The following is a 22,751-nucleotide window of genomic DNA, read 5'->3' as shown; positions in this document are numbered from 1 at the left end:
TGAATGCAGATTAGATTTCTATTTTTTGGGTTAACTTATTTTTTCTGCTGTCAAGGAGGCCCCAGATATGTAAATATGAGCTACTGCCCACCTCATCAATCCTGAGCTTTCCCTCTTCTTTTTAATAGCTTTTTTTTCCCCCTCCCAGCCCTCTTAGGAGAGGAGTGACCAGGCCGATCCCATGCCTTGGTGGCATCCTTGCTTTCCATTTCTCATGGCTGTGAAAAGTCTTCTGACCTCATCATTGCCTGAAAATACATCAGTGTTTCCTTCTCCACCATGTGAAAGGAATACCAGCTGTGGTTGGTTCAGCCTAACTCCCCTGGTATAGTAAAGCATTAGCTGCTTTAGAGAACCTTCAGTGGGTCCTGATTAACGTTTCACAAATGGCAAGCCTTGTTTGGTGCTTCTCTTGTGTTCGCTGTTTTGATCCCCTTTGAGTCTTGTTTTTCCTCCCTTCTGCCTCCAGATGATGTTCTCTCAGGGTCCAAAAATCACCTCCTCACTCCTTTGTCCCTTCAGCAGGGCCAGGGGATGTTTTTTTGTGGAGGAAAAAATGCAGAAGGGAGCAGACAGGAGAGTACTCGAGACTGTGGTTTGAGTCATCATCTGTAATGTGGACATGGGGCTTCCTGCACCACATGGCTCTGTGTCAGGCAGCTCGTCACTGATGGAGTGCTTTGAGATTTGTGAGTAATTCACAGGACAAATTACTGGTACCAGTGCTGAATTTCCTTGTAACTGGTATCTCATTTCCTATCAGTAAAAGATTTCTGATCATGAAGTGATTCTGTAAAACTCCACAGAGAGAGGAGCACATCTTTCATTCCCTTGGGCATTTTTTCTTTCCAGTCTCAAATCCTGTCCTTGGCACATCTGGACTGACCTCAGAAGCCTGGTTTTCACTTGTAGAAAGAGCCTCTAAGTTCAGGGTGAAAGGTTACTCAGGTGTTATGTGAGAGGTTACTCAAGTGTTACGTTATCTGGGTTGTAAGAACAAAAGCTTTACATGCTTGGGGGGAGAGGTGGTCTGTTTGTGTGTGTGTGTGTGTGTGTGTGTGTGTGCGTGGGAAGGAGCATGGGGGGGTGAAGTTCGATTGCAGTCTTTTGATATGAGGAGATTTTTCTCTGCTCTTGGTGAAATGATGAATACAGTGACTGTCACTGAAATTATCCCTCCAAAAAAGAAATCACCATTTTAACTTGTTCTATTTCAAATAAGAACGTAGGTGAGTGACAAATGAATTCTTAATTCCACAATTACTTTACCACATGGCACTATTAAGTATTGCATGAAGCCTAAAATGAGACAAAATGATTCATCAATTGAAATAATTATTATTTATGAGGCATAAGCAATTATTTTCTTAAAACCTGAGGGGCTGGCTAAAAACGCCTCCCCATCGTTTCTTTCACTGCCTTATAGCACAGTTAGTGTGGGGTTGTAGCTGATTACAGGAGTGACACTCAGGAATCGAAGCAGTTTTAATAAGTGTCTTTTTTTCCCCACCAAGGCTGCAACAGCACTTGGTGTCCTCCTGCAAACAGCGCTTGGTGAGGCCTTGCCCCACAGCAGCAGCCTCTGGACTTGTGTTGGTGTGGGCTTGAGATGTGCAGTGCTCTTACTGGGGAGGTTTCTTGGGCTGGAAGCTTTGCAAACCTCTGGATACTGTCACGGCCGTTTGTCATTGCAATGGTCATTACTGCATCCAGCTTTGGAGCCCTCAGCACAAGAAGGACATGGACCTCTTGGAGCGGGTCCAGAGGAGGCCATGAGGATGATCTGAGGGCTGGAGCACCTCGGAGGATGAGAGAGTTGGGCTTGTTCAACCTGGAGAAGAGGAGTTTCAGGGGACACCTCAGAGCCCCTTCCAGTCCCTGGAGGGATCTACAGGAAAGATGGGAAGGACTGTTTGCAAGGACATGGAGCAATAGGATGAGAGGTGATGGTTTTAAACTAGAGCAGGGCAGGTTTAGATGAGACCTAAGGAAGAAGTTCTTAACTCTGAGGGTGGTGAGACACTGGCACAGGTTGCCCAGAGAGGTGGTGGAGGCCCCATCCCTGGAGACATTAAAGGTCAGGCTAGATGAAGCTCTGAGCAACTTGATCTAGTGCAGATGGCCTTGCTCGCTGCAGGGGGTTGTAGTAGATGGCCTTTGAAGGTCCCTTCCCACCTAACGCATCAGATGAGTCTATGATTCTATGACATGTTACCATGTCCCCTAAAGGTAACTGAAGCTTTTACCATTCACTTCACTTGCTGCTGGGCCAAATCCTGTTTACAGAAGTTGCTTCTACCAGTGATGCAAACAAGCTAACTGCCTTCTGCAGTGGATACTGGCCTTTGAGATTTACTTAGGCCATAGCCAGATAGGAGGCTTAGCAGGCTGGGTCGGCACCAGCCCCACCTGTGAAAGGGCTCTCCATGGGAGCACAGTGAGGAGTTTGTAGCCTAAAGCTGGTGATTATGGAAGGTACACCCTGTAGCATATCTCTCAGATAATTCTCTTCCTCCTCCTAACAGTACTTTGCTTCCTCTTTCATGTTTGTTTACTAAGCAGCACGGTGGGCTATGCACAAGCTTGTGTTTAGGCATGGGGGGAGGCTTGGGGTATGGCTCTGCTTGTAAGCACAGCCAGCACCCAGCTCTGATTCTACTTGCACCTTCAATTTTGTGTTTAAAGTGTGGGGTTTGCACACACAGGTACACTTCATCTTGTGCCACTGGTTCTTAAGCATGAAAAAAAGAAAAAAGCTGTTGGGAATGGGGAGCTTTAGTGTGCATTGGACTAACAGCAGTCCAATGGGGACAGAAGCAAGCTGCCTCTACACAGCCCCTGCAGTGGTGTTTGCCTCCTCCAGCAACTGCAGCACCACATGGATCCTCCTTTCTCCTTGAAGCACCCTGGGCTCACCTCGGGGAGCTTTGCCCCCAAGGAGCAGCCCTGCCTGCTGCAGGAGTGCTTAGCAGTGAGAGATCTTCAAACACCCTTCATTCCTGACCTGAATATCCCTCACCATCCCAATTCTTGCTTCCCACTCCCCCCCTCCAAGACCTCCCTGCTTTGCGTCAGCCCCTGCCGCCCGTCCCTTGGCCATTGCCCTCCCCAGGATGAGTCTTCTCAAGCAGAAGTCAAACAAACGTTAAAAGCTTTTGCGTCTCTGGCTGCATTTGGAACGAGCAATGTTCAGATGGCTTGAAATGTATCCAGAAAAATGGGTTTTCGTCCTCTCTGGCTGGAAGTGTGACTGTATCCCCAACTCACTTTGCAGAGGTGCGATTGCTGGTGTGAGAGCTGACCTGAATAACTAACGACTTTGCTTCTGCTGCACTGTGAAACACAATCACCTCGCAGCTCTGCTTACTGTAACATTCAAATCGCTCAGCATTATGTAAACCTCACCTTCCCTTCTAGCGTTACCTTTACTTTGTGGCATTAGGAGCCAATAATCTGGACAAGGACATCGACCCTCTGGCATTGCCCCTTTTTTGTAGGAGGCTCTTCTGTCTCTACAGTCATTGCAGGCGTTGTTATGGGTCGCACACTTGTCACCCAGAGGAGCATCCAAATACAGAGGACAGCACGTAGCGAGTTTCCCTGCCTTTTCTGGAGAAACTTCTCTTTCCTTTCAGTGACCTCTGACTGAACTGCTGCTTATGTATGTTCCCCACTACCACCTAAACTGGGTTTCAAAAAATCTCTTCACATTAAGCACGTTATTAAAATAACATCGAGTGGTCCAGTGAAGCATTTCCTCTCAACCTCATGTACTTTGCTGGACATGGTGCTTCATTAAAGCTCTTGATAGAGGGGCAACTATGCATCCATTCTGTTTCCCAAAAGCAAAAATAATTTGCACTTCAGAATCTCTCATCTGATGTTTGTGTGGTGCTTAATGGAAATGTAGAGTGTGCAGGTTGAGCTAGGAGAATATTCTGGATGGCAGATAGGAAACTCGTTAATACAAGTTTGGACTGGTCAAATGGTCTGGGAAAAAAAGGATGAAAGTTTCCCCAAAGCAAAAACACTTTGTCAGTGTTTGGCTTTTTTTTTTTTTTCCTTTCTTTTTTGTTTAAAGGAAAGAAAGAAAAAATGAGTTAAATGACCTGAAAACAAAACTTTTGTTTCAGGCTGAACAGAACATTGTGTGTGACCCCGGCTGAGTTTGTCTGGGTGGTTTTCTTTGTTTCATTCTGTTTGCTTTCTTGTTTTCTTTTGCTCAGCCCTGTGTACGAGGCTGCTGTGGAGTGGGTGCGTGGCACCATCCCCACAGTGCCTCTGAGGAAGCAGATGCCAAGATGAAATGAGTGGCCAAAATCTCTCCGTGAGTCAATACCACGGCCAGGAATAGAATTAGGGTCACCGATTATCGGTCGCCTGCCTAATCTCTAGCACACACACCCTGCTGCTCCATTGTAACCCTGGGAGCACGTGGAAGAGAAACCAGGTGGTTGGTTACTGTATGAATACATAGTAAGAAAAATTACCAGGCACTTGACCTGCCCTCCAGGGAGTTTTGTTGTTAAGAAGGCGTGCAGCCCAGTTTGGGTTTGTTCTGACCTTCTACTGTCACTTTTGCATGTATCTGCCATCACTGTGTGACCAGAAAGCTGTCTTCCAGCCTGTCCCACCCTTCCCAGGTCTGTCATTCAACCTCAATGCAGCCAACCTTTGCAGGGAGATGTGGGGGGGATGTGTGCATGGGGGAAAGGGTTGTCTCTCCCCATCTTATATTTTTGTGGCTAAACAGAGTTCAAAAGCAAATGCCTGATGAGGAAAGGTGTAATTTTTAGCAGAGCAGGCAGTTTTCTAGGATTTTTGTCTCTGCCCCCTCTGCCTGCTTTTCAAAGGAGAAAAACAGCAGCTAATGTACCTGCAGGCTTGGCAGAGAGACAGCCTGGAAACCACATGCTGCTGCTTCCCGGCTTCCCCCCGCCACTCTGGACTTTAAGGGCTGTCAGAGAGATGTTGCTGCTGCAAAGACGTGAGTTGAATGCTTTGGATTTTTCTGGCAAACTCCAGCAGGCCCCCACCTTCCTCTTCCTAAAATTGCTTTGGCTACTTCCAACAAAATGAAAATAGCTCATCTGACTTTTTCATTAGGGGCTCTCCTGGGAGCGTGCAGAGGCTGAGTGGAGACGGGGCTGCGGAGCTGCAACGGGGTTTGCATGGTGTCAGCGGGAAAATTCTTCATAATTTGCTAATAATTAGCGTGCTGGGAAGGCCCACTGCAGCCTGTTTGTGCTGCTACATCTTTGTCTTTTCTTTGGTATTATCCCCCCTGCAAAAGTCAGTTGTTTCTCTCCTGCCTGTGCCTTAGAAATGAGACTTGAAGGATTGAGTGGAGCACTGCAGATCTTTGCCCTTGCTCTTCCCAGCTGAATGTCCTGCCCAGCCAAAGTGTTGGCCACAGCCACTGCTGCCAGCACCCAGGAGGAAAGCAAAGCGATGGGCTTGGGGAGTATCACACTGGAACAGTGGCTTGATGGAGACAGGCTGTGTTTTATTTTGGGCTTTGCTAGTTTGCTTGTCTGGCCCAGGAGGTGGAAAATTAGATTTTCTGTTTTGACTTTTCCTGAATGGCTCATCCTCCAAGAAGGTACATGGGAGATGGATACGATACTCAAAGAAAGCTAGTCCTGGCAGGATACTGATGCATGCAGGTAGATCATTTCATGTAGCCCTGCTTCTCATGTCTGGCTCGGTGCTTTAACCTGAACATCAGTTGGGTTGCACTAACAAGCCAAAAAAATTCCCGTTTCTCCCAGTGCAATGGCACCTGGCTCAGAGATTCCACTGGCCCTTCCATGCACAGAGGACTCCGGGACTCCCCGCTCTTCAACTGGCTTAATTGAGATCTGTCACTCTAAGAGCTCTTTTTCTCTGACCTGGCGTAGCCCAAATGTATTAACCTCACCCTGAAGGCCCATTTCCCTCCTCAAGCCATGTCTGGGTCTGGTTGAGGTGATGGGGTATTGTTCACACGGATCACCGCCTATTTATTAACTTTTACGGAGATGGCTGGGGACTCCTTTGATGTCAGCTGATCCATTGCAAGCTGAAGTAGGTCAGGCACAGAACTCCCTTTGCCTTTGATTTTAAACCAAATATGAAGAGCTGGCCTGACTACAGAGTAGGGCAACAGATGCATCATTAAGTGCTCTGGAGCTAATTCTCCTTGGTAACAAGGCGAGGTATAGCCGGTCGCCTCGCTGACATAACAAGGAGCACGTGGCAAGACACACGTGAATTCTCCATCCATCCCTTTTATTCCAGTTCTTGCCCAGGAGAGAGGGAATTCATAAGGAGCCGGTGAATTGCTCCTGCTTATGGGAGAGGCTATTTCTAGCACTTAATCCCACATTTCTTATAGATACAACACAGGAGCTTGGGGGATCAAGGACTCTCTGAGGGAATGTAGTTTCAATTGACTAGAGCAGCTGGAACCCAAAGCAATATTTGCTGGAAGGGCCTTGAGGGAGCACAGGAGAGATACTTTGGAACAAAGAAGAAGGGAAAAGTGGTGAAGGAGGTTATTCATCCCATTTTTGAATTAACTTATGCTTCGATACAATCTTCACGCACAACGTGGTGGTCGGAACCTGCTGACTGCTCCATGAGGGCTCAGCAAGACCCCTGATAGACGCAGATGACTTGTACAAGGGTGAGAATGAAATGCAGCCTGCTTGCCCATAAATAGATTGGAGGGTTTTTGTTTATGTTTTGTTCTGAAACTGCTTTGTACTCCAGCCTGGAATAACTCTTTTCTCCCACATTTATCCTTCTTGGCTGGCTCAGATGTGCAGCCACCAGCTGTTTGCTGGGATTGTTCCTTCTCTTTGCTCCCTCCCCTCCAAATTCTTCAGGACATTATTTTCTTGAAGCTTTTCTCAATAAGAATTTAATCAAACAAAACAAAAACACAGCAACCCGCCACTTCTTGGACAGTGTTTGATGTGTAACTATGTAAAGAAGGAGTGTTTTGAAAATGCAGTCAGCTACCTCCTGGGGACTTGAGTCCTACACTGAGCCAAAGCGACTCCACAAGGGAGATATGTGCTCCTGCAAGATTAAATTCCAGCTGCAGTGGGAGCAGGGGTGACCAGAGGCACAGCAAAGCCACCTCTTAAAGAGATGTATTTTGAATAGGAGCATGCTTCTCCTCTGGGCCAGGCAGCACTCACACAGCTTCACATACCTCCATCCTGTCAACCAAGTCCTTGCCTCAGGCCAGCATTGCTGTCCGTTCCTTCCCTGCAGCTCCAGGAGTTATTTGCCCATCTCACTCCTTCTTGCCCCTCTGGAGCTGAGGTGTTGGATACCTCTGCTCTCTGCTGACACTCCTCACTTTCCTGGCCATATCAAACTTTGCAGGGGGAAACAGCCCCTGATATTTTACTCATTACCATGGAGTGAAATACCTTGCACATACAGTGCATGCTTTGTGCCAGAACCACTGGGACTGCTAGCAATTAAGTATATGGGAGGTGGCTCCATGGGAAGCCTGCAGCAGTGTTGGTCTTCTACGGGTCAGGAGATACACTGTGTGTAAGGTCCTGTCCCTCAGGGCTCAACCAGGTGATACCTTATCTTGTTCTCATCATGCTCAAAAGGTTCTCCTCTGCTGCCCAGGCTATTGAATGAAACACACTACAGAAACTAGCAGAATGCAGTCAGAGCATGGCCAGCAGGTCAAGGGAGGTGATTCTCCCCCTCTCGTGAGACCCCACCTGGAGAACTGTGTTCAGTTCCGGGGTCCCCAACATAAGAAGGACATGGAACTGTTGGAACGAGTCCAGAGGGGGCCACAGAGATGATTAGAGGGCTGGAGCACCTCTCCTGTGAAGGCAGGCTGAGAGAGTTGGGGTTGTTCAGCCTGGAGAAGAGAAGTCTCTGGGGAGATCTTAGAGTACCTTCCGGTACCTGAAGGGCCTAACAGAAAGCTGGGAGGGGCTGTTTAGAAGGGCCTGGAGTGATAGGACATGGGGGGATGGTTTTAAATTGGAAGGGTGTAGATTTAGACTGGATATTAGGAAGAAACTCTTCACAAGGGTGGTGAGGCCCTGGCACAGCTTGCCCAGGGAGGTGGTGGCTGCCCCCTTCCTGGAGGTGTTCAAGGACAGGTTGGATGGGGCCTGGTGAGAGGTGTCCCTGCCCATGGTAGGGGGTGGGACTTCATGATCTTTGAGGTCCCTTCCAGCCCTGACCATTCTGTCACTCTGTGGTTCTATGACCGATGAAGAGGCCCTGCTGCTCTTTATACTTTGCTCTTGAACAGCAATTCACACCACTATTAACTTTTCACTTGCTCTACACCTAGTTCAAATGCACAGTGCTGGGTTTGTCCCAGCTGCACGCTGCCTGTCCCAGTGACGCTGTCTGTGATGCTCAGGGATGTATTATTTTGCAGACACTCACAGGAGAGGGGGCTCTGTGCTTACTTATCATTTCTTCAATGCAGTGTCCCTTTGCAGCAAAAGAAAACATATTCAAATGACATTTATTCTCTCATTCAAGTCATTTCAATAATTGTCCATCTCCTGGTATAGGCAGCAGGGATCAGAACTCACTTTCACAGATGTGGTTCTGAAATTTAGGACTGGCCCTGGCTTTTCATAGAATCACAGGATCCCAGGGGTTGGAAGGGACCTCAAGAGCTCATCGGGTCCAACCCCCTGCCAGAGCAGCTCCCCAACTCATATTGCACAGGTCGGCATCCAGACGGGGCTAGAATCTCTCCAGAGAAGGAGACTTCACACCCCCTGGGCAGCCTGTCCCAGGGCTCCCTCACCCTCACTGGGGAAAAGTTCTTCCCCATGTTGGTGTGGAACTTCCTGTGCTCCAACTTGCAGCCGTTGCCCCTTGTCCTGTCCCCACAGACACTGAAAAGGGGCTGCCCATTTCCCCCTGCATCTCATACTTCAGATATTGATAAACATTAATAAGGTCCCCCCTTAGTCTTCTTTTCTCCAGGCTGAACAGTCCCAGCTCACTCAGCCTTTCCTCATAGGGGAGATGCTCCAGGCCCTTAATCATCTTCGTAGCCTCCTTTGGACTCTCTCCAGGAGATCCCTGTCTGTTTTATACCAGGGAGCCCAGAACTGGACACAAGTTTTGGGGAGCAACGCTGTGACTCAAAAAGAACTGTTATTCCAAGGTAACAGGGAGCTGGTTTTGTACTTAGCAAGAGGTTCACCGGGCACTGAGCTGCCGCAGGCTCCACCTTTTACACACAATGCAAAAACTGATGCTCCTACCCCTGTCTTTACTTCCAAGCCCAAGAGGATTTTCCCATCAAGTCTGCTAAGCCCTGGGCTTGAATTCCAGGTTCAGTAAGTGCAGACCACCCTTGGTTCACAGCAGAGACACTGATCACCCTTCCCAGCTCAGAGGTGGTTGGGCATAAAACAGCTAGAAATTGTGTTGGTCTTCTTCATGTCTGAGTGTCTGCTGAAACTCCAAGTGATTTAATCTATTTAGGTGTGATACCAGGATATTGGTGGTGATGGCTGGAGATAAAGTGTCAGCTTATTTGGTGAGAAGTTAAGGGGAAAATTAAAAAAATGAGATTGGGACTTCAGCACTGTTTTTGGAAAGTAAAGTAAGTGATGCCCAGATCTGAAGAAGCAGTCCCTGTGGCTGCAAGTGCAAGAAAAAAGGCTCTTTGGTGCTCTTGGATAAGCTTCAAGAGCAAAGTTGGCCTCTTTTAATCTCTACCCACATGCTACTCAGCAAAATGGCCCTCTCCTTGGCTGAGGGCTTTGCAGACAGCAGGTCGGGCTAGTGCTGCAGAGAGGAGCCTGGCAGAGGCAAGAGAGAGCCCGAGGTGTTTTGTGTCAGCCAGGTGCACAGTCAGTGAGGCAAATACCCTCATTGTTTGGAGCCTTTAGCTGAAAAACAACCACAGACACTTCCCTTTGCTTGCTCTCATTCCTGGATGACCTTCTTTCCTCAGACAGGACAGGCTTGCTGCTCATCTCTCGCCTCCTCATGTCAGTAACACTCCTGCAGCTGCTGGACTTTGCAGCCTCTAGAGAAATGGTGCTTTTTGCTGTGAAATAAGGATTCCTGACCAAAGGCTTTGTTGGGCTGATCTCAGAAGGGCTAATGCTGAGCACCATGCCAGGCATGCACCGTGCGTGAGATGCACTGCGCCACATGCTTGTACATGAAGTGCAGATGAAAGGCTTGTGCTGTAGTTCATAGCATAGGATGGCTTAATCCTAAAATAGCATCTTGCTGGCGCAAACAAGGTCTGTTTGTTTTTTATATGCCTATTTGGGGAATGGCTGCTCTTCAAGTAAACAGTCTCTTTTGCATGCAAGGACCAATATTTACCTTGACAAGATAGTTTATTATCGTTCTTAATTTTCTCTTCCTTTCAATGTTTCCGTTCTCTTTACAAGCCAGCAAAACCATTGTATGGATAAACAGCCTGGGGTGAGCAAATTACCGCAGCTTAACACATTCCTGCTCTTCAGCTGAGCTGCAGAGCCTGACCATAAGCATGTTCTTAGCTCTCTCCAGTCCTAAATCACACATTAGTTTAGGTAATGTTTAAGGTGGTTGAAGCTACCATATCTTACTGAGCATTTTCAAGAGGCCAGATCACAGAATCACAGAATTGTAGGGGTTGGAAGGGATCTCAAGAGATCATTGGGTCTAACCTCCAGTGTGCCTAAGTGACAAGTTCTCTGTTCATTAGGCACTGTCCCCTTCTGAAAGGGGAAAGGCGAAATGAGGAAAACACAAATGCTGGACGTTACGTGGTGTGACAGTACCTATATAGACAAAGCAGGACAACTGAGAGTCTGTTTAGGTGTAAAGAGGACAAGGAGAAAAGAATTCACAGCAGAAACAAAAGCAGACCCATCTCAGTAACTTCATCTGTCTCCCTGGCTGGGTGAACCTCGAGAAATACAAAGGGAAGCAGAGCTAACTTTTGCTGAACTCCTACTTGGCCTCATGATTCAATCTCTGCCAAATTCAGTGGATTAAAAGAGGCTGTGGATATGCAAAGAGACAATGTGTCTCTGTCTTCCATTATCCCAGCAAGGGAGATTAATAAATGTGATTCCAGTATCTATTTTTCCCTCTATGTCAAATGAACTTGCTTGAGCGCCCACCACATTTTTCTTCAGTTTTCTCCAGGTTCCCCTGAAAACGAACCTGTCTCTCAAGAGCTCCCAGCAGATAAATGCCAATACATAAAATACTGACTGAGAAAGTGTTTCTGTAGCAGGATAATGGAGAGACGTAAAAGACAGGGTAGCTTATCTAGTTCCTTCCTCAGCCCTATCAGGACTCTTCCTGTCCCAACAGGATGTTCTCCTGTGCTTTGCCCAAGCTGGTTTATACTCTCAAGAGATAAAACTTCCATCACTTCTCTTGGGAAACAAGACCTCACTACTAGGCATCCTCTCAAACTCCTATTAAAAGTTAAGTCCCATTGAGTTTGTTGACTTTCCAGCCATTTCTGCTTCGCTCTGCAGAGACGCTGTCCCAATACCAAGGTGCCATAGGCTATTGCTGAGGTGGTGTGTCTCAGTAGAAAGGGACTTTCGATGACCTAGTTTCAGACAACTCATCATCCTAGCTCTCTGTTCTGTTGCTTCTAGTTAATGTGTGGTAAAATGAGGTGGATTTTCATTGCTGGTGGTCTATGCTCAGTTCCTACCAGCTAAACTTGGGGAAATGTTACCCATTCCTGCTGATGGGTAAAGTAGGATCACACAAAAAACCAAGAAAGAATCTGCTAGAAGCCATGAAGTCCTTACCTGTCACTACCAGCTGCATGGTGAGGTTCTTGTACAGCCCATATTTTGCGTTGCTCAAGACGATGGTGTAGTTTCCAGCATGCTTCGGTCTCACGTCTCTTATGCCCAGTCTGTACTTCATTGGGTCTGGCTCATAGCAGGTGTGGTTTTCCTTGATGAGTTTGCCATCCTTGTACCTGTTTTGAAAGTCCCACCAAGGCTTGTCATGTTCATGCACCCATGTTAACCCTCAAAGCTAACTGTTACCCAAGTTAGGGTGGGTAAAGAATCATCCTTTGGAACACATCAAGGGAAATACAGGTCTATAATCACTGCCTGAATTGGGCATTCCATCCCTTCACACAAAAGCTGAGTAGCACCTGTAGTGCCATGGAATGGCTCCATGGAAAAAGGTATTTTAATGGATCTGAATGAATTGTGCTTCTCACATGCTCAACCGTGATCAGAAATGTTCATCTAGATGCCCCCAAGTTATGTTCCACATGCAACACTAAGTGCAGAGCATCATGGGTTAGCCAGAATATATGTCATCGAGTTTAAAACACAGTATTAATTACAGAGAATTGTCTTCCAGTATGTGTACATGACCCTTTACTGTTTCTGGAAACGCTGAAGTCTGTGACCTGGAGAATTTAGAACCAGAGGAATCTTCACTAGGACAGCAGAGCCTGAGCAGACTCCTCTTTGCTCCTAACCCCCTATGCGGGTTTGGGTTATGAATATGAAATAGGCCCAGACCTTGCCACACACAGCGCTTTAGGCTTGGTTGAAGGAGAAGGTGGGGCATGTGTCCTACTGCCTGAGAATGCTGGAAAACTCGACAGTCGTTTAAACAACTGTACTCAGAGACCTCCAACATCAACAGCTGTAGCTTCGAACACGCAGGGAGGGCAGTGCCGGTGGTCCCAGGCAGTGACCAAGCAGCTCCACGCTGAGCCCCAGGAACAAAGGCTTGGCAGAGGAAAGGGGGACGGTCCCCACTTCAACTCACAAAAACATTTCCATATCCTAAATAGCAGCAATAATTAAAAATATCTCCTGGCAGTGCTGGTGTCACTGCTTTTGACTGAATATCAGAGAATTCCATATTATTTCAATGCTTAAAACCCATAGGAAGCCCGAATGGTTAAACCCCTCTGATGGGTACCTGGTGCTGAGTGCCAGCCCCCTGAGCAGCACCTGGCTGGCTGAGGAGAAGGCTCCCGGGCAGATGCTGACCCAGCCAAGCCACTTCTCTGCCAGGCTGGGCAAACCCATGCCAGCCATCCTATGGGATTTCCTACCCTTCCAGGTGGATAAGGTGTTGGATGGGGTGGTTAAATGCTGAAGCACAGAAAAAAGGTAGCAAGAGAGAGGACAAGGGATGAAAGGGAGAGAACTGAGTGAAAGGGAGAGACAAATGTGACTGCCAGAGTGGCTAATGTTGTCCCTGCTTTAGCTGATCCAGAACAGTCCTGGTGGGTTGCTCAGGAGGAGTCACTGCGTTGCCTGCAAGGATCTGACATTGCTGGTGGTATAGGATTGGAGAAAACTTTTGAAAAGTTATGAAGAGAAACAATTTCTCATGTGAGAATGTGTCCTGCAGCTTTCTGTTAGGCGGTCCAGACCGCCCACCGCTATGTCAACACAGAAGGGAGTCACATCTCCTTAGCTAAGCTGTGAGACACAGCTAGGAGCATTCCTGCTCTTATCTTTTATCTGTGTGGTAAGAACAGTGGAAATATGTCCTAGATGGGAGCCCAAACAAAGGCTGTGTGTTCCAGAGTTTGCTCAAGATGTTGGTACTCACCAGGTGACGCTTGGACGAGGAAAAGCGTCCACCTTTGCAGCTAGTTTCAGTGACTTGTGTCCCGATGTAATCTCGTAGTAAGGTCCCTTCTTATGTGAAACAGTAATGAAAGGTTTGTCTGGAAAGAGAAAGGAAGAGGAAGACAAGTAATGACAGACCTGCCACAGCACAGTGCTCACATCTTTGGGTTGCGTTGTGCCTACGCTGGGTCTTCTTGCAATTCAGATGTGCAGAAGCTGCAGACAACCAAATGGAATGACAGGCTGTCACTGTGGCTCCCCTGCAGAGCTCAGCCACAGCCAGTGAGGTCTATTTCCAAATGAGGGACTTCATATTTAAAGCAGAGACTCTGCATCTGCATTGCTCTAGAACAGCGTGTAAAAGTGCCCGGGGTATCAGGCCAGACTCTCCAGGGCATCATCAACCATGCTTGGTGCCAGCTTCTTCAGAGCAGTTCATCTCCCAGTGAATCCATGTCCTTGGATTTATCTCAGTCTTGAACTCTTAAATTTCTGTGCAAACAGAGCTGGGTGCTGACTCTGGTGATCAGAGATTATAGGTAATTAATGGTTGTTTTAACTACTTGGCATTCTTTCCAATGCCGTTCCTGTATCAACAGATTGAATAACATGGTGTTATCCTCTAAGCTTAACAATTTCAGTTCTTGGGTACTGTGGTTCAGCTGCAGAACTTACCATAGACTGTAACTGTGACATTGGCCTCCAGCCTCGTTACGTTGAATGTTTTACATACATACAGGCCTCCATCTTGCATGGTGACATTTTCAATTGTCAGGCTACTGCCAACTTTATACACCGTGCCACTCTGGTCTATCGTTCTTCTAGGATAAGGGTGCTGGAAATCAGAAAAAAAGGGGGTCAAAAAGCAGCATAAACTGGATTGTTTTGTTCATCCTTTCGAGGTCTGCCAGTAAAGTGAAGTGGTGATTCCCATCAAAATTATCATATCTTCCTATCACTGAAATGAATAATATAGAAGACAGATCATCAGGAAGAGCTCTTGTGTGTGAGGTTCATTCCCAAGTCTACTAAGAGAAACAGAGTGGAACTCTAATGGTGCTTCTCCTCTGGGATCTGGGCAGGCAGCAGAACAAGGGATGCACCACAGATCGGCCCTTCCCAGGGACCAGATCCCTGGTATCTCAATGCAGAACTGCTGCTGGCATCTGTAGGGTCAGGCCTGTGCTTTGAGTTTGGTTGGTTTGGGGCTTTTTTGGTCACAGACTGTATTGTTCTGTCTTGAAAAATTCCTACCTTCTGAAAGAAAGAAATTATCACAGACAAAAGCCAATGCAGAAGAACTTTATAACTGCTTCTGATTGAATTTTTAATCCTAGACATTTGGCCATGAGGTTTTATATTTATAATGTTAGAAAACTAAGGAGGCTTCATAGAGAAACAGCTCTCTTCTGTCCTGTGGGGTTCAGGAAACAAAATTTGGTAACACCATATTGCTTGCACTTCTGTGAGTTCTGTGTTGTAATTTCTGTAGTTTCTTTACTAAAAACCTGACAGACTGTCTTTAAGCAAGCAATATAAATCAAATAATACTAATAAATTTTAGGAATCACATTTTCTACTTTTCCAAGAGGCTTAAATGCTTCTTTGAACTGTTTGTTTTGCTGAACTAAAAATAATAATAAAAAAAGCAGTCGTTTTCAGTCTGAGCATCAGATAGAACCATGAGCAGCATCTCAGACAAGTTAACCAATGTGGAAAAGACCCCTTCTTCCTTCTGTTTTTCCTTAGGAGAACTGAAAGGTTTTAGTACCTCAAAGCAAACACTCAGTCTCTTTGGTGTTTCTACTTCAAATTTGCCATTTTTGTGTTGCATTCCACAGGAAGCTGAAGAACCTACATTCAGAATTTAAATTTCATTCTCTGGTGGAGATAAGTTCTAGAGTCATCGAAACTAAAGCTACAATCAATTGTAGGCTTTCAAGTTGTTGGCTCTATTTCAGAACAAGTAGAAGTCAGGGTTTACTCAGCCCTGTGAACAGGTCTTTCTTTTGGGTAGGGGAAAACTGCATGAGAGCAGAACACTGAATTTTCATCAACTCACTCTCCCGTTAGGACAGGTCCAGATGAGCTCAATGCGCCCGTTGATGAAGGTTTCTGCTCTGCATTCCAAATAGAGAGTCTCTCCAACCAGCAGCTTTTTGGGAGTTGCTTTCAGAGCCAGGTTCTGTACTCTGCCCTCTGAAATGACACAAGCAAAGGTGTAACCCCACAGCACTCTCTAAATTATTGGCATATAAGGTGGAATCCCCACCAACATCTGCTCCTTTCACAGTTTCCAAAGCACCTCACCTTCTCCTGTCATTGCTACAGAAATGGTTGGAAATGCCCCCACAGTGGAAATGTTACGTTGATTCTGTAGATGCCTGAACATCAGCTGGTCAGACTAACTGATCCCATGTGGACACAGTTGTTTAGGAATTACTTTTCCTGCATTTGAGCTAGAGAGGGATGACCTAATGGGTTAATTAGCTTTGCATTCATGATTCTACTAAAAAATAATTACTCCAACAATGAAGAAAGAGGGAGAGAGAGAGAGGAGGAGAGATTTACAGGACTTTTATTTGGCTGCCATACAGATTTACAAGCCTGTTGTTTAAAGCTGAGGGCTAATTGTATAGAAGGATGCCATGATCTAATGGGAATGAAGTCACAATAAACTTTCCTCTGTCAAAAAAATAATATTCAAGGAGAGAAAGAACATACATTGAAAACAGAGGAAAAATAAAGTCTAATTGGCTTCATATAAATCCCCAGCACTCAAAATCATATTAAGTTGCTCCAAATTCAGGTCTTAATTCAGAGCTGAAGCTTGACTCTTAAGTACAGGGGAAAGGGCACAGTAGTAAATCACCATGAAAAACTGTATGAAAAAGTGAAGATTTGAATTAGCAGTTTAACGTGGTTTTTATACCATGATCTTGCGTGTTTCCAGACTGGAAGCAAAAAGAAGGCTACTGTTTGGTTTATCCTAAACCAGCAGTTGTTTTAATGTAAATATAGTTCAGCCTAAGCAAACAAAGCCTTGGTGGGGCTTGAATAAAACACTCCAATTTTGTACCACCTCAACACTTGGTAATTTTTCAAAACCAGGAGGGAATCAAATCCAAGTTCTATTGAATAGGGAAAAAGAGGGGAAGACTGAGTTTGCTTTTAGCTTTCCAGCTTGGACTTGCTACAGATACATACCAATGAGGTATATCAAATGTAATAGAGGCTATCCAAGAAATAATACCCAGGAGTTTTGCTGTGAAATAGAAACCTTGTGGTCCTTCCTTGGCGCTCGGCAGCCACTCACCCAGTCTCTGTGCTAGGTAATAGGAGGTGAACACACTTCCATTGACATTGACGGTGCATGTGAGTACTCCTGAGTAAACAAAAGAATGGGAGGGGATGACAAATCCTCTTCTCGGGTCCCACAGCATCCTCTTCACATTCATCTCTACAGAATAAGGATACTGCAAGAGAAGAGACAGATGGGAGGCTTGTGAGACATTCCCTTTCCCTTCAGACCATAGCAGCAACCAGCCAAGGCTGTTCTGCTTTAGATTTGACTTTCCACAGTGGTTGGTGGTCTCATTCCACACATATCTTACGCAGCATCAACATAAGCAAATAGAAAAGCCCTCCCTAAGGTATGACTGTCTTTGAAATCCAAAACCTGGACATCATAACTGGGGCTTTTGATTCAGTAGCCCAATCTTCTCAGATCCTAGGCAAGATACCATGCTACCCATTGTGAGTTGCATTTCCCTCATCTCTTCACTGGAAATAATTATGCCTATCTTGTATGGATTTTGTAGGGTGATATTTTTGGAAGTGTTTAAGAACAAAATTTGCTTCTCCTAATGCTACATGTAGCTACCACGTGTACTTTTAAAAATCTGTGTGAAGTTAGACCCAAAAAAATCAGAATTATTCATATCACTATCTCACCTGCTGGCAGATATCTACCAGCTGTGGGCTGCAGCTCATCATCAGATTCTCTCTGTGTCACAGAAGGGATACTTTCAAAGCAGCCTAGGGATTCCTAGTTGGCACTGAAGCAGAGTGGGTGACTTAAGACAGTAAATCACAGGATGACAGAAATAAGGGGACTTAGTAATGTAGATTTTTTTTGCCCTAAATTCAATAAACTCTTGTAATGTTCTGAGATTCCTGAGAAACCAGTATCTGTGAGTTCTGCTTATGAGAAAGAAGTGAGGGTACGAAAGGCAAATGTGAAAAATAAACTGGAGCAACAATTCCTTTAGTGAGAATGAACCTTGGACAGCAGCGACATCAAGCAGGTCTGCTTGTGTCGCTGCGAATAAACAGCTTGCTATTAGCATGCAGGGAAACTGCCTCTTTGCTACAGAAAATGCAATTTGCTTTCCCATCAGTTTGACAGTCACAGGTTGTAATGTAGAGGAGAAAGAAGTGATGCTGAATGCAGACACATAACTTGGTAAATGAGTAGCTGGCTGAAATTCACCTGTTGTCACAGGCAGGGGAATGGAAGCAGGAGCTGTAGGTCTGACGCTTCCTGCAGGACATGGGAAGGCTCTTTCTGGAGAGTCACTGGGCTGCAGGAGTTTTGAGATCACTTTGGGCTGAAAAGTGAAGGGTTTGGGGAAACCTCCGTATGCCTATAATTGCCACATGATAACTAACTCTATTTGCCCCAGGGATGGGGCACCCACCACCTCTCTGGGCAGCCCGTTCCAGCCCCTCACCACTCTCTCTGTAAAAAACTTCCTCCTAATATCTTATATAATCCATTTCCCCAGTGACATGACCGTTTTGCTCTTATTCTTCTTGTTCCACAGCACACAATTTCTTTTCCTGTCTCCAGATAAACAGTAGACCTGTATAGCAGTGTGGTTTAAATAAGATTCAGTTTAAATAAGACTCCCGTTCCAAAAGAATTTCAGCCCCCAGGCTTTGAGAGCTGATGCTCATACCTCTCACACAAATTCACAATTGGTCAGGTTGGCATTGGTTTAGGTCACTTGTTATTACATCTTCAACCCCGATGAAGGACAAAGGAATTATGACCGTGGGGCAGTGACGGGTGATGTTGCTGTAGGGAAGGAGGCACAGCCAGAGAGTTGCTTTTCTTTTGGTTTTTTGAAGCACAGATTTTATAGAAATTCTTTCCAAGTAATCAAGCTGTGGCATCTCTTCTCAAAACCGTTAGGGAAGTTAAGGAAAATTACAGAAAGAGCTGTGAGACCTGAGGCTTAATCATGCTTTAACACCCATGAAGGTCAAAGCTGTAAGTGGCAAACACACGCTGAACCAGATCGTTGACTAAACAGGTCTGGCAAGACTGAAAATGCCTTTTTTTTTTTCCCCCAGCATTAAAATTGTGTTCAGCAAAATTAAAAGTTGAATAGTGTGTCTTAGCATGGCTTTATTAACAACAGAGATGATATGTCAAGTTAGCTGGGATCTGTTTAGTATTAGCAAGAGGTACCTTTCCCCATACATATTTAAAGGCCAGAGAGTGCAATGATTTTAAAGTATAATGGTAACATAAGGAACTTAATTTACGGTGGATAAAAGTACATTTTCTACAAGAATAATAAAATGTGATAAAGCTGAACTTCATGGTTTGGCAGCTCTGCTCCCCAACGGGTAGGGGAAGGGGAAAGAAAAAATAACCCTACTCAGGAGGCCCTTTTGAACAGTACACACATATTAAACATCTTCATAAAATATTCAAAAATATATATTTAAACAATCAAACAAAAAGCGTCAATGCTGCTTGAAGGAAATCACAGCGGCTTTCCTCCCTTTGAAGTCTGTTGTCTATTGGAGATTAAATTTGGAAGAAGAGGATGTTCTAAATTTGTCTGATGGCCTTATTCACCTCTCCTCCCCCATCCTTACCTCCACCCCTCTCCCACCCTGCTTCCTCTTTGCACGGGAAGCCGCCACCTCGGCTCCACGCGGCGCTATGGAATTCCCAGACAGGGCAAACCCAGCGGCGGTGACTTTCCGTAGACGGAACCTGGGGCTGGCAGCTCCTGAAGCTAGTGCATGCCTTGGGCTGATCACGGCTTTTGGGGAGCAGCACTCAAAATCTGCATCCCTGTCCTGCATCCCTGTCCAGCTGCTCTCCCTTGAAGGGGGAAAAAATCTCTTGGGGAGAATCTTCTTTGCAATTCAGAAGGGAGATTTCAGTGGAAATTTCATTCCAGCAGCAGCTTGCAGCAAGGTAAAGGACTTCAGTTTGTGTTTGAAGGAATTGTTGGGAGAGAATTTAGCTGGCAAGCAGGGAGAGCTTATTTATAAATAAGTAAGGGGATATCTGGAGGTCTGCTTGGTTCCAAGGCTCATGTGATTGTGCCCGTCAGCAGCAGAACTCCAGCAATGTATTTGGTTGAAATAAGCTAAAATAAGATGTGGATGTTCGATTTTTATAGCCAAGAAGGAGAAGTTGATAACACTTATCCTGGCTAACGTGACGAGCTATCACTTGAGAGGAGCCTTATTCCCCCCACACACTTTTAATCCCTACTGACAAATTTAAAAATAGAACTCTGCTAAAGCAGCAAGGGCAGCTCTGTCCCTCTGCACGTCTGCTGGAGATCTGCCATTGGCCTCAGCAGGAGCCCAAGCACTGTCTCAGGCCTCTGTGATTTCATGTCCTGTCTCCAAGGAGAAGAAGACATCCAACAACCAAGACATCCAACAGCTAAGAGGAGCAGAGGTCCTCAGACTGTTCTTCAGCACAGCATCAGCTGATCTTGTTCCCAGTAGGACAGCTCAAGCAGTCATCCTAGCAGGGGAATGGAAAGGCAGACAAGCAGGACACCCATGGTCCTTACTCCATGATCAGCTTCTCTACAGAGCAACTCTGAAGTCCTTCAGATGAGTGACTAGATCTCCACTGATCGAGGATGCCCCAGACCTTAAATTTCCATTTTTATTAAAGTGCCCTCAGCCCCCACGGAGCACCCTGTAACCTGGACATTCAGATGTAACTGCTACTGAAGGGATGGATGCTGCAGCCATTTATTCCCAAGGCTGAAACTTGGTTTAAATTTATGAAATCAAGCAAAAATGGGCAATGGTTCTGAGGAGGTTCAAGGTGCAAAATGAGTAAGCTTTCATGAAGATAGCTAATAGCCAGGTGTTATACAAAGAATTTTGAAGAAAAATAGTGCCTTGTCATCCGTCTTTGGTGGTTTATGGAGCAACATCAACCATAAGATGAGAAAAATATGTGATAAACTCAGAGTGATCCCCCAAACACCCTTGCACACAGTTCAGTAGTATTAGACCATGAGACCAGGATCGTACTTTTGGATTGTCAGAGTCTCTGCTATTTTTTTCCCTGAAACTCACCTAGCTTCATAGATTTTCTTTTGTGTTTTTACCCATTGTGTTGGGTGGTTCAGACCTCTGAATTATCTGAGTTTCTCTGGAACAGCCACTTACCTGGGTAAGCTTGGGCTTGATATCTGGCGAGGTAACTCGGCAAGGGACAACAACTGTTTTCTTAGCATCTACAATGTAGATCATCTGGGGATGTTCTGGGTGAATCTCCACAAAGGGATTTTCATAGTCTGCAGGGGAAAGAATAGAAACTTGGAAAGCTGCTCCTTGGCTCATCAGTGAGCAGAAGGGCACTGTAATCGGAGTGGCAGACTGCCCACAGAATCCTAGAATCCCAGACTCTCCTGAGCTGGAAGGGACCCATAAAGACCATGGAGTCCAACTCCTGGCTCCACACAGGCCCAGCCAGGTCAGAGGTGGCACTGAGGGCATAGTGCAGATGCTTCTTGCCCTCAGCCCAGCTCAGTGCTGTGACCCCTTCCCTGGGCAGCCTGTGCCAGCACCTGACCCCCCTCTCAGTACAGAACCTCTTCCTGACACCCAGCCTGAACCTCCCCTGGTGCAGCTTCACGCTGTTCCCTCGGGTTCTGCCCCTGGTCCCCAAAGAGAGGAGATCAGCCCTGCCCCTTGGCTCCCCTCCTCAGGAAGCCACAGCCTGTGATGAGGTCTCTCCTCAGCCTCCTCTTCTCCAGGCTGAACAAACCCAGGGACTTCAGCCTCTCCTTGTAAGACCTTCCCACCCAGACCCTTCCCCATCCTTGTTGCCCTCCTCTGGACACTCTCCAATATTTTTATGTCCCTCTTGTCCTGTGACACCCAAACCTGTCCCCAGCACTTGAGGTGAGGCCCCCCAGCGCAGTGCAGAGCAGGACAGTCCCCTCCCTGGACCAGCTGACCGTGCCACTCTTGATGCCCCCAGGACAGGGTTGGCCCTCCTGGCTGCCTGGGCACGCTGCTGGCTCATGGGTAGCTTGCTGTCCACCAAGACCCCCAAACCCTTCTCAGCATAGCTAGCCTCCAGTGTCTGATCCCCCAGGCTGGGTACATAGCCAGAAGGCTCACTGAGACAAAGCATCCAGTGACATCCTGCTTGTTTGCCAACACCAGCGTTGTCTGGGGATTACAAATCATATGGAGTCACACCTAGTGATTGTCCCCAGTGCTGCTCAGTGCTGCTGCAGTCCTGCTCTCCAGACAAACCAGACTTGGAGAGATCAGAGGGGATGTTATTTTTACAGCCAATTTTAAAGCTTGTGCTTTCTACTTAAAAGAAGACCCTGGATTATTAAAAGAAGATCCTTGGGTTATTTCTTACAGGAAAAACCACAGAAAGTAGATTTTTTTTTTTAACACTTGCAACAAACACTAGAGGTGCAAAAAGCATTGGGGGAAATGTGTTCGTGTCTGTTGTCCTACAGGGAAAAAGAGAGAGCCCCCTGACAGGGGGTAGGACATGAATAGAGGCCAAGGGGAAACTTGCTGTGAAAAAAGGAGCTTCTTGATACCAAACTATTCCCAAATCTGGATCAAATTCTGACGAATTGTTTTGACTGAAAAGATGGGAACACTGAATTTAAAAATATTTGTGCCAGTATTTTTAGAGGGAATTTCAGAACAGTACTGTTTGTTTAAAAAGTAACATAAATCAAAAGAAGGCAGCTAAGTAAATGTTAAATAATACCAAAATGTCAGAAAATATTGAACTATGCAATGATTGAAATATCTTAGTGAAAACAGAATAAACTTTCTCAAAAGTATTTCCTGTTCAGGGGAAAAATAATAATTATTTAACCCTCTTCTCCTCCATTGTCTCTCCCT

The 22,751-nt window shown here is 46.0% G+C and overlaps 1 protein-coding gene across 1 annotated transcript in view; it reads right to left on the bottom strand.

Moving 5' to 3' along the window:
* Positions 1–22,751, bottom strand: part of LOC311195773 (vascular endothelial growth factor receptor kdr-like) — a gene marked incomplete at both ends in the record, with an annotated part of 127,719 nt that overhangs the window by 55,952 nt on the left and 49,016 nt on the right. Inside the window, 6 exons of the mRNA XM_084269198.1 lie at positions 11,781–11,956; positions 13,570–13,687; positions 14,265–14,424; positions 15,652–15,788; positions 16,906–17,065; positions 21,036–21,163. Of these exons, the coding sequence (XP_084125324.1) occupies positions 11,781–11,956; positions 13,570–13,687; positions 14,265–14,424; positions 15,652–15,788; positions 16,906–17,065; positions 21,036–21,163 (879 nt within the window). The remainder of the gene's footprint in view (positions 1–11,780; positions 11,957–13,569; positions 13,688–14,264; positions 14,425–15,651; positions 15,789–16,905; positions 17,066–21,035; positions 21,164–22,751) is intronic.

The sequence above is a fragment of the Gallinula chloropus genome (genome assembly GCF_964237585.1).
Source record: "Gallinula chloropus genome assembly, chromosome: 11".
NCBI lineage: Eukaryota > Metazoa > Chordata > Aves > Gruiformes > Rallidae > Gallinula > Gallinula chloropus.
This window is presented reverse-complemented; position numbering and strand designations above follow the sequence as displayed.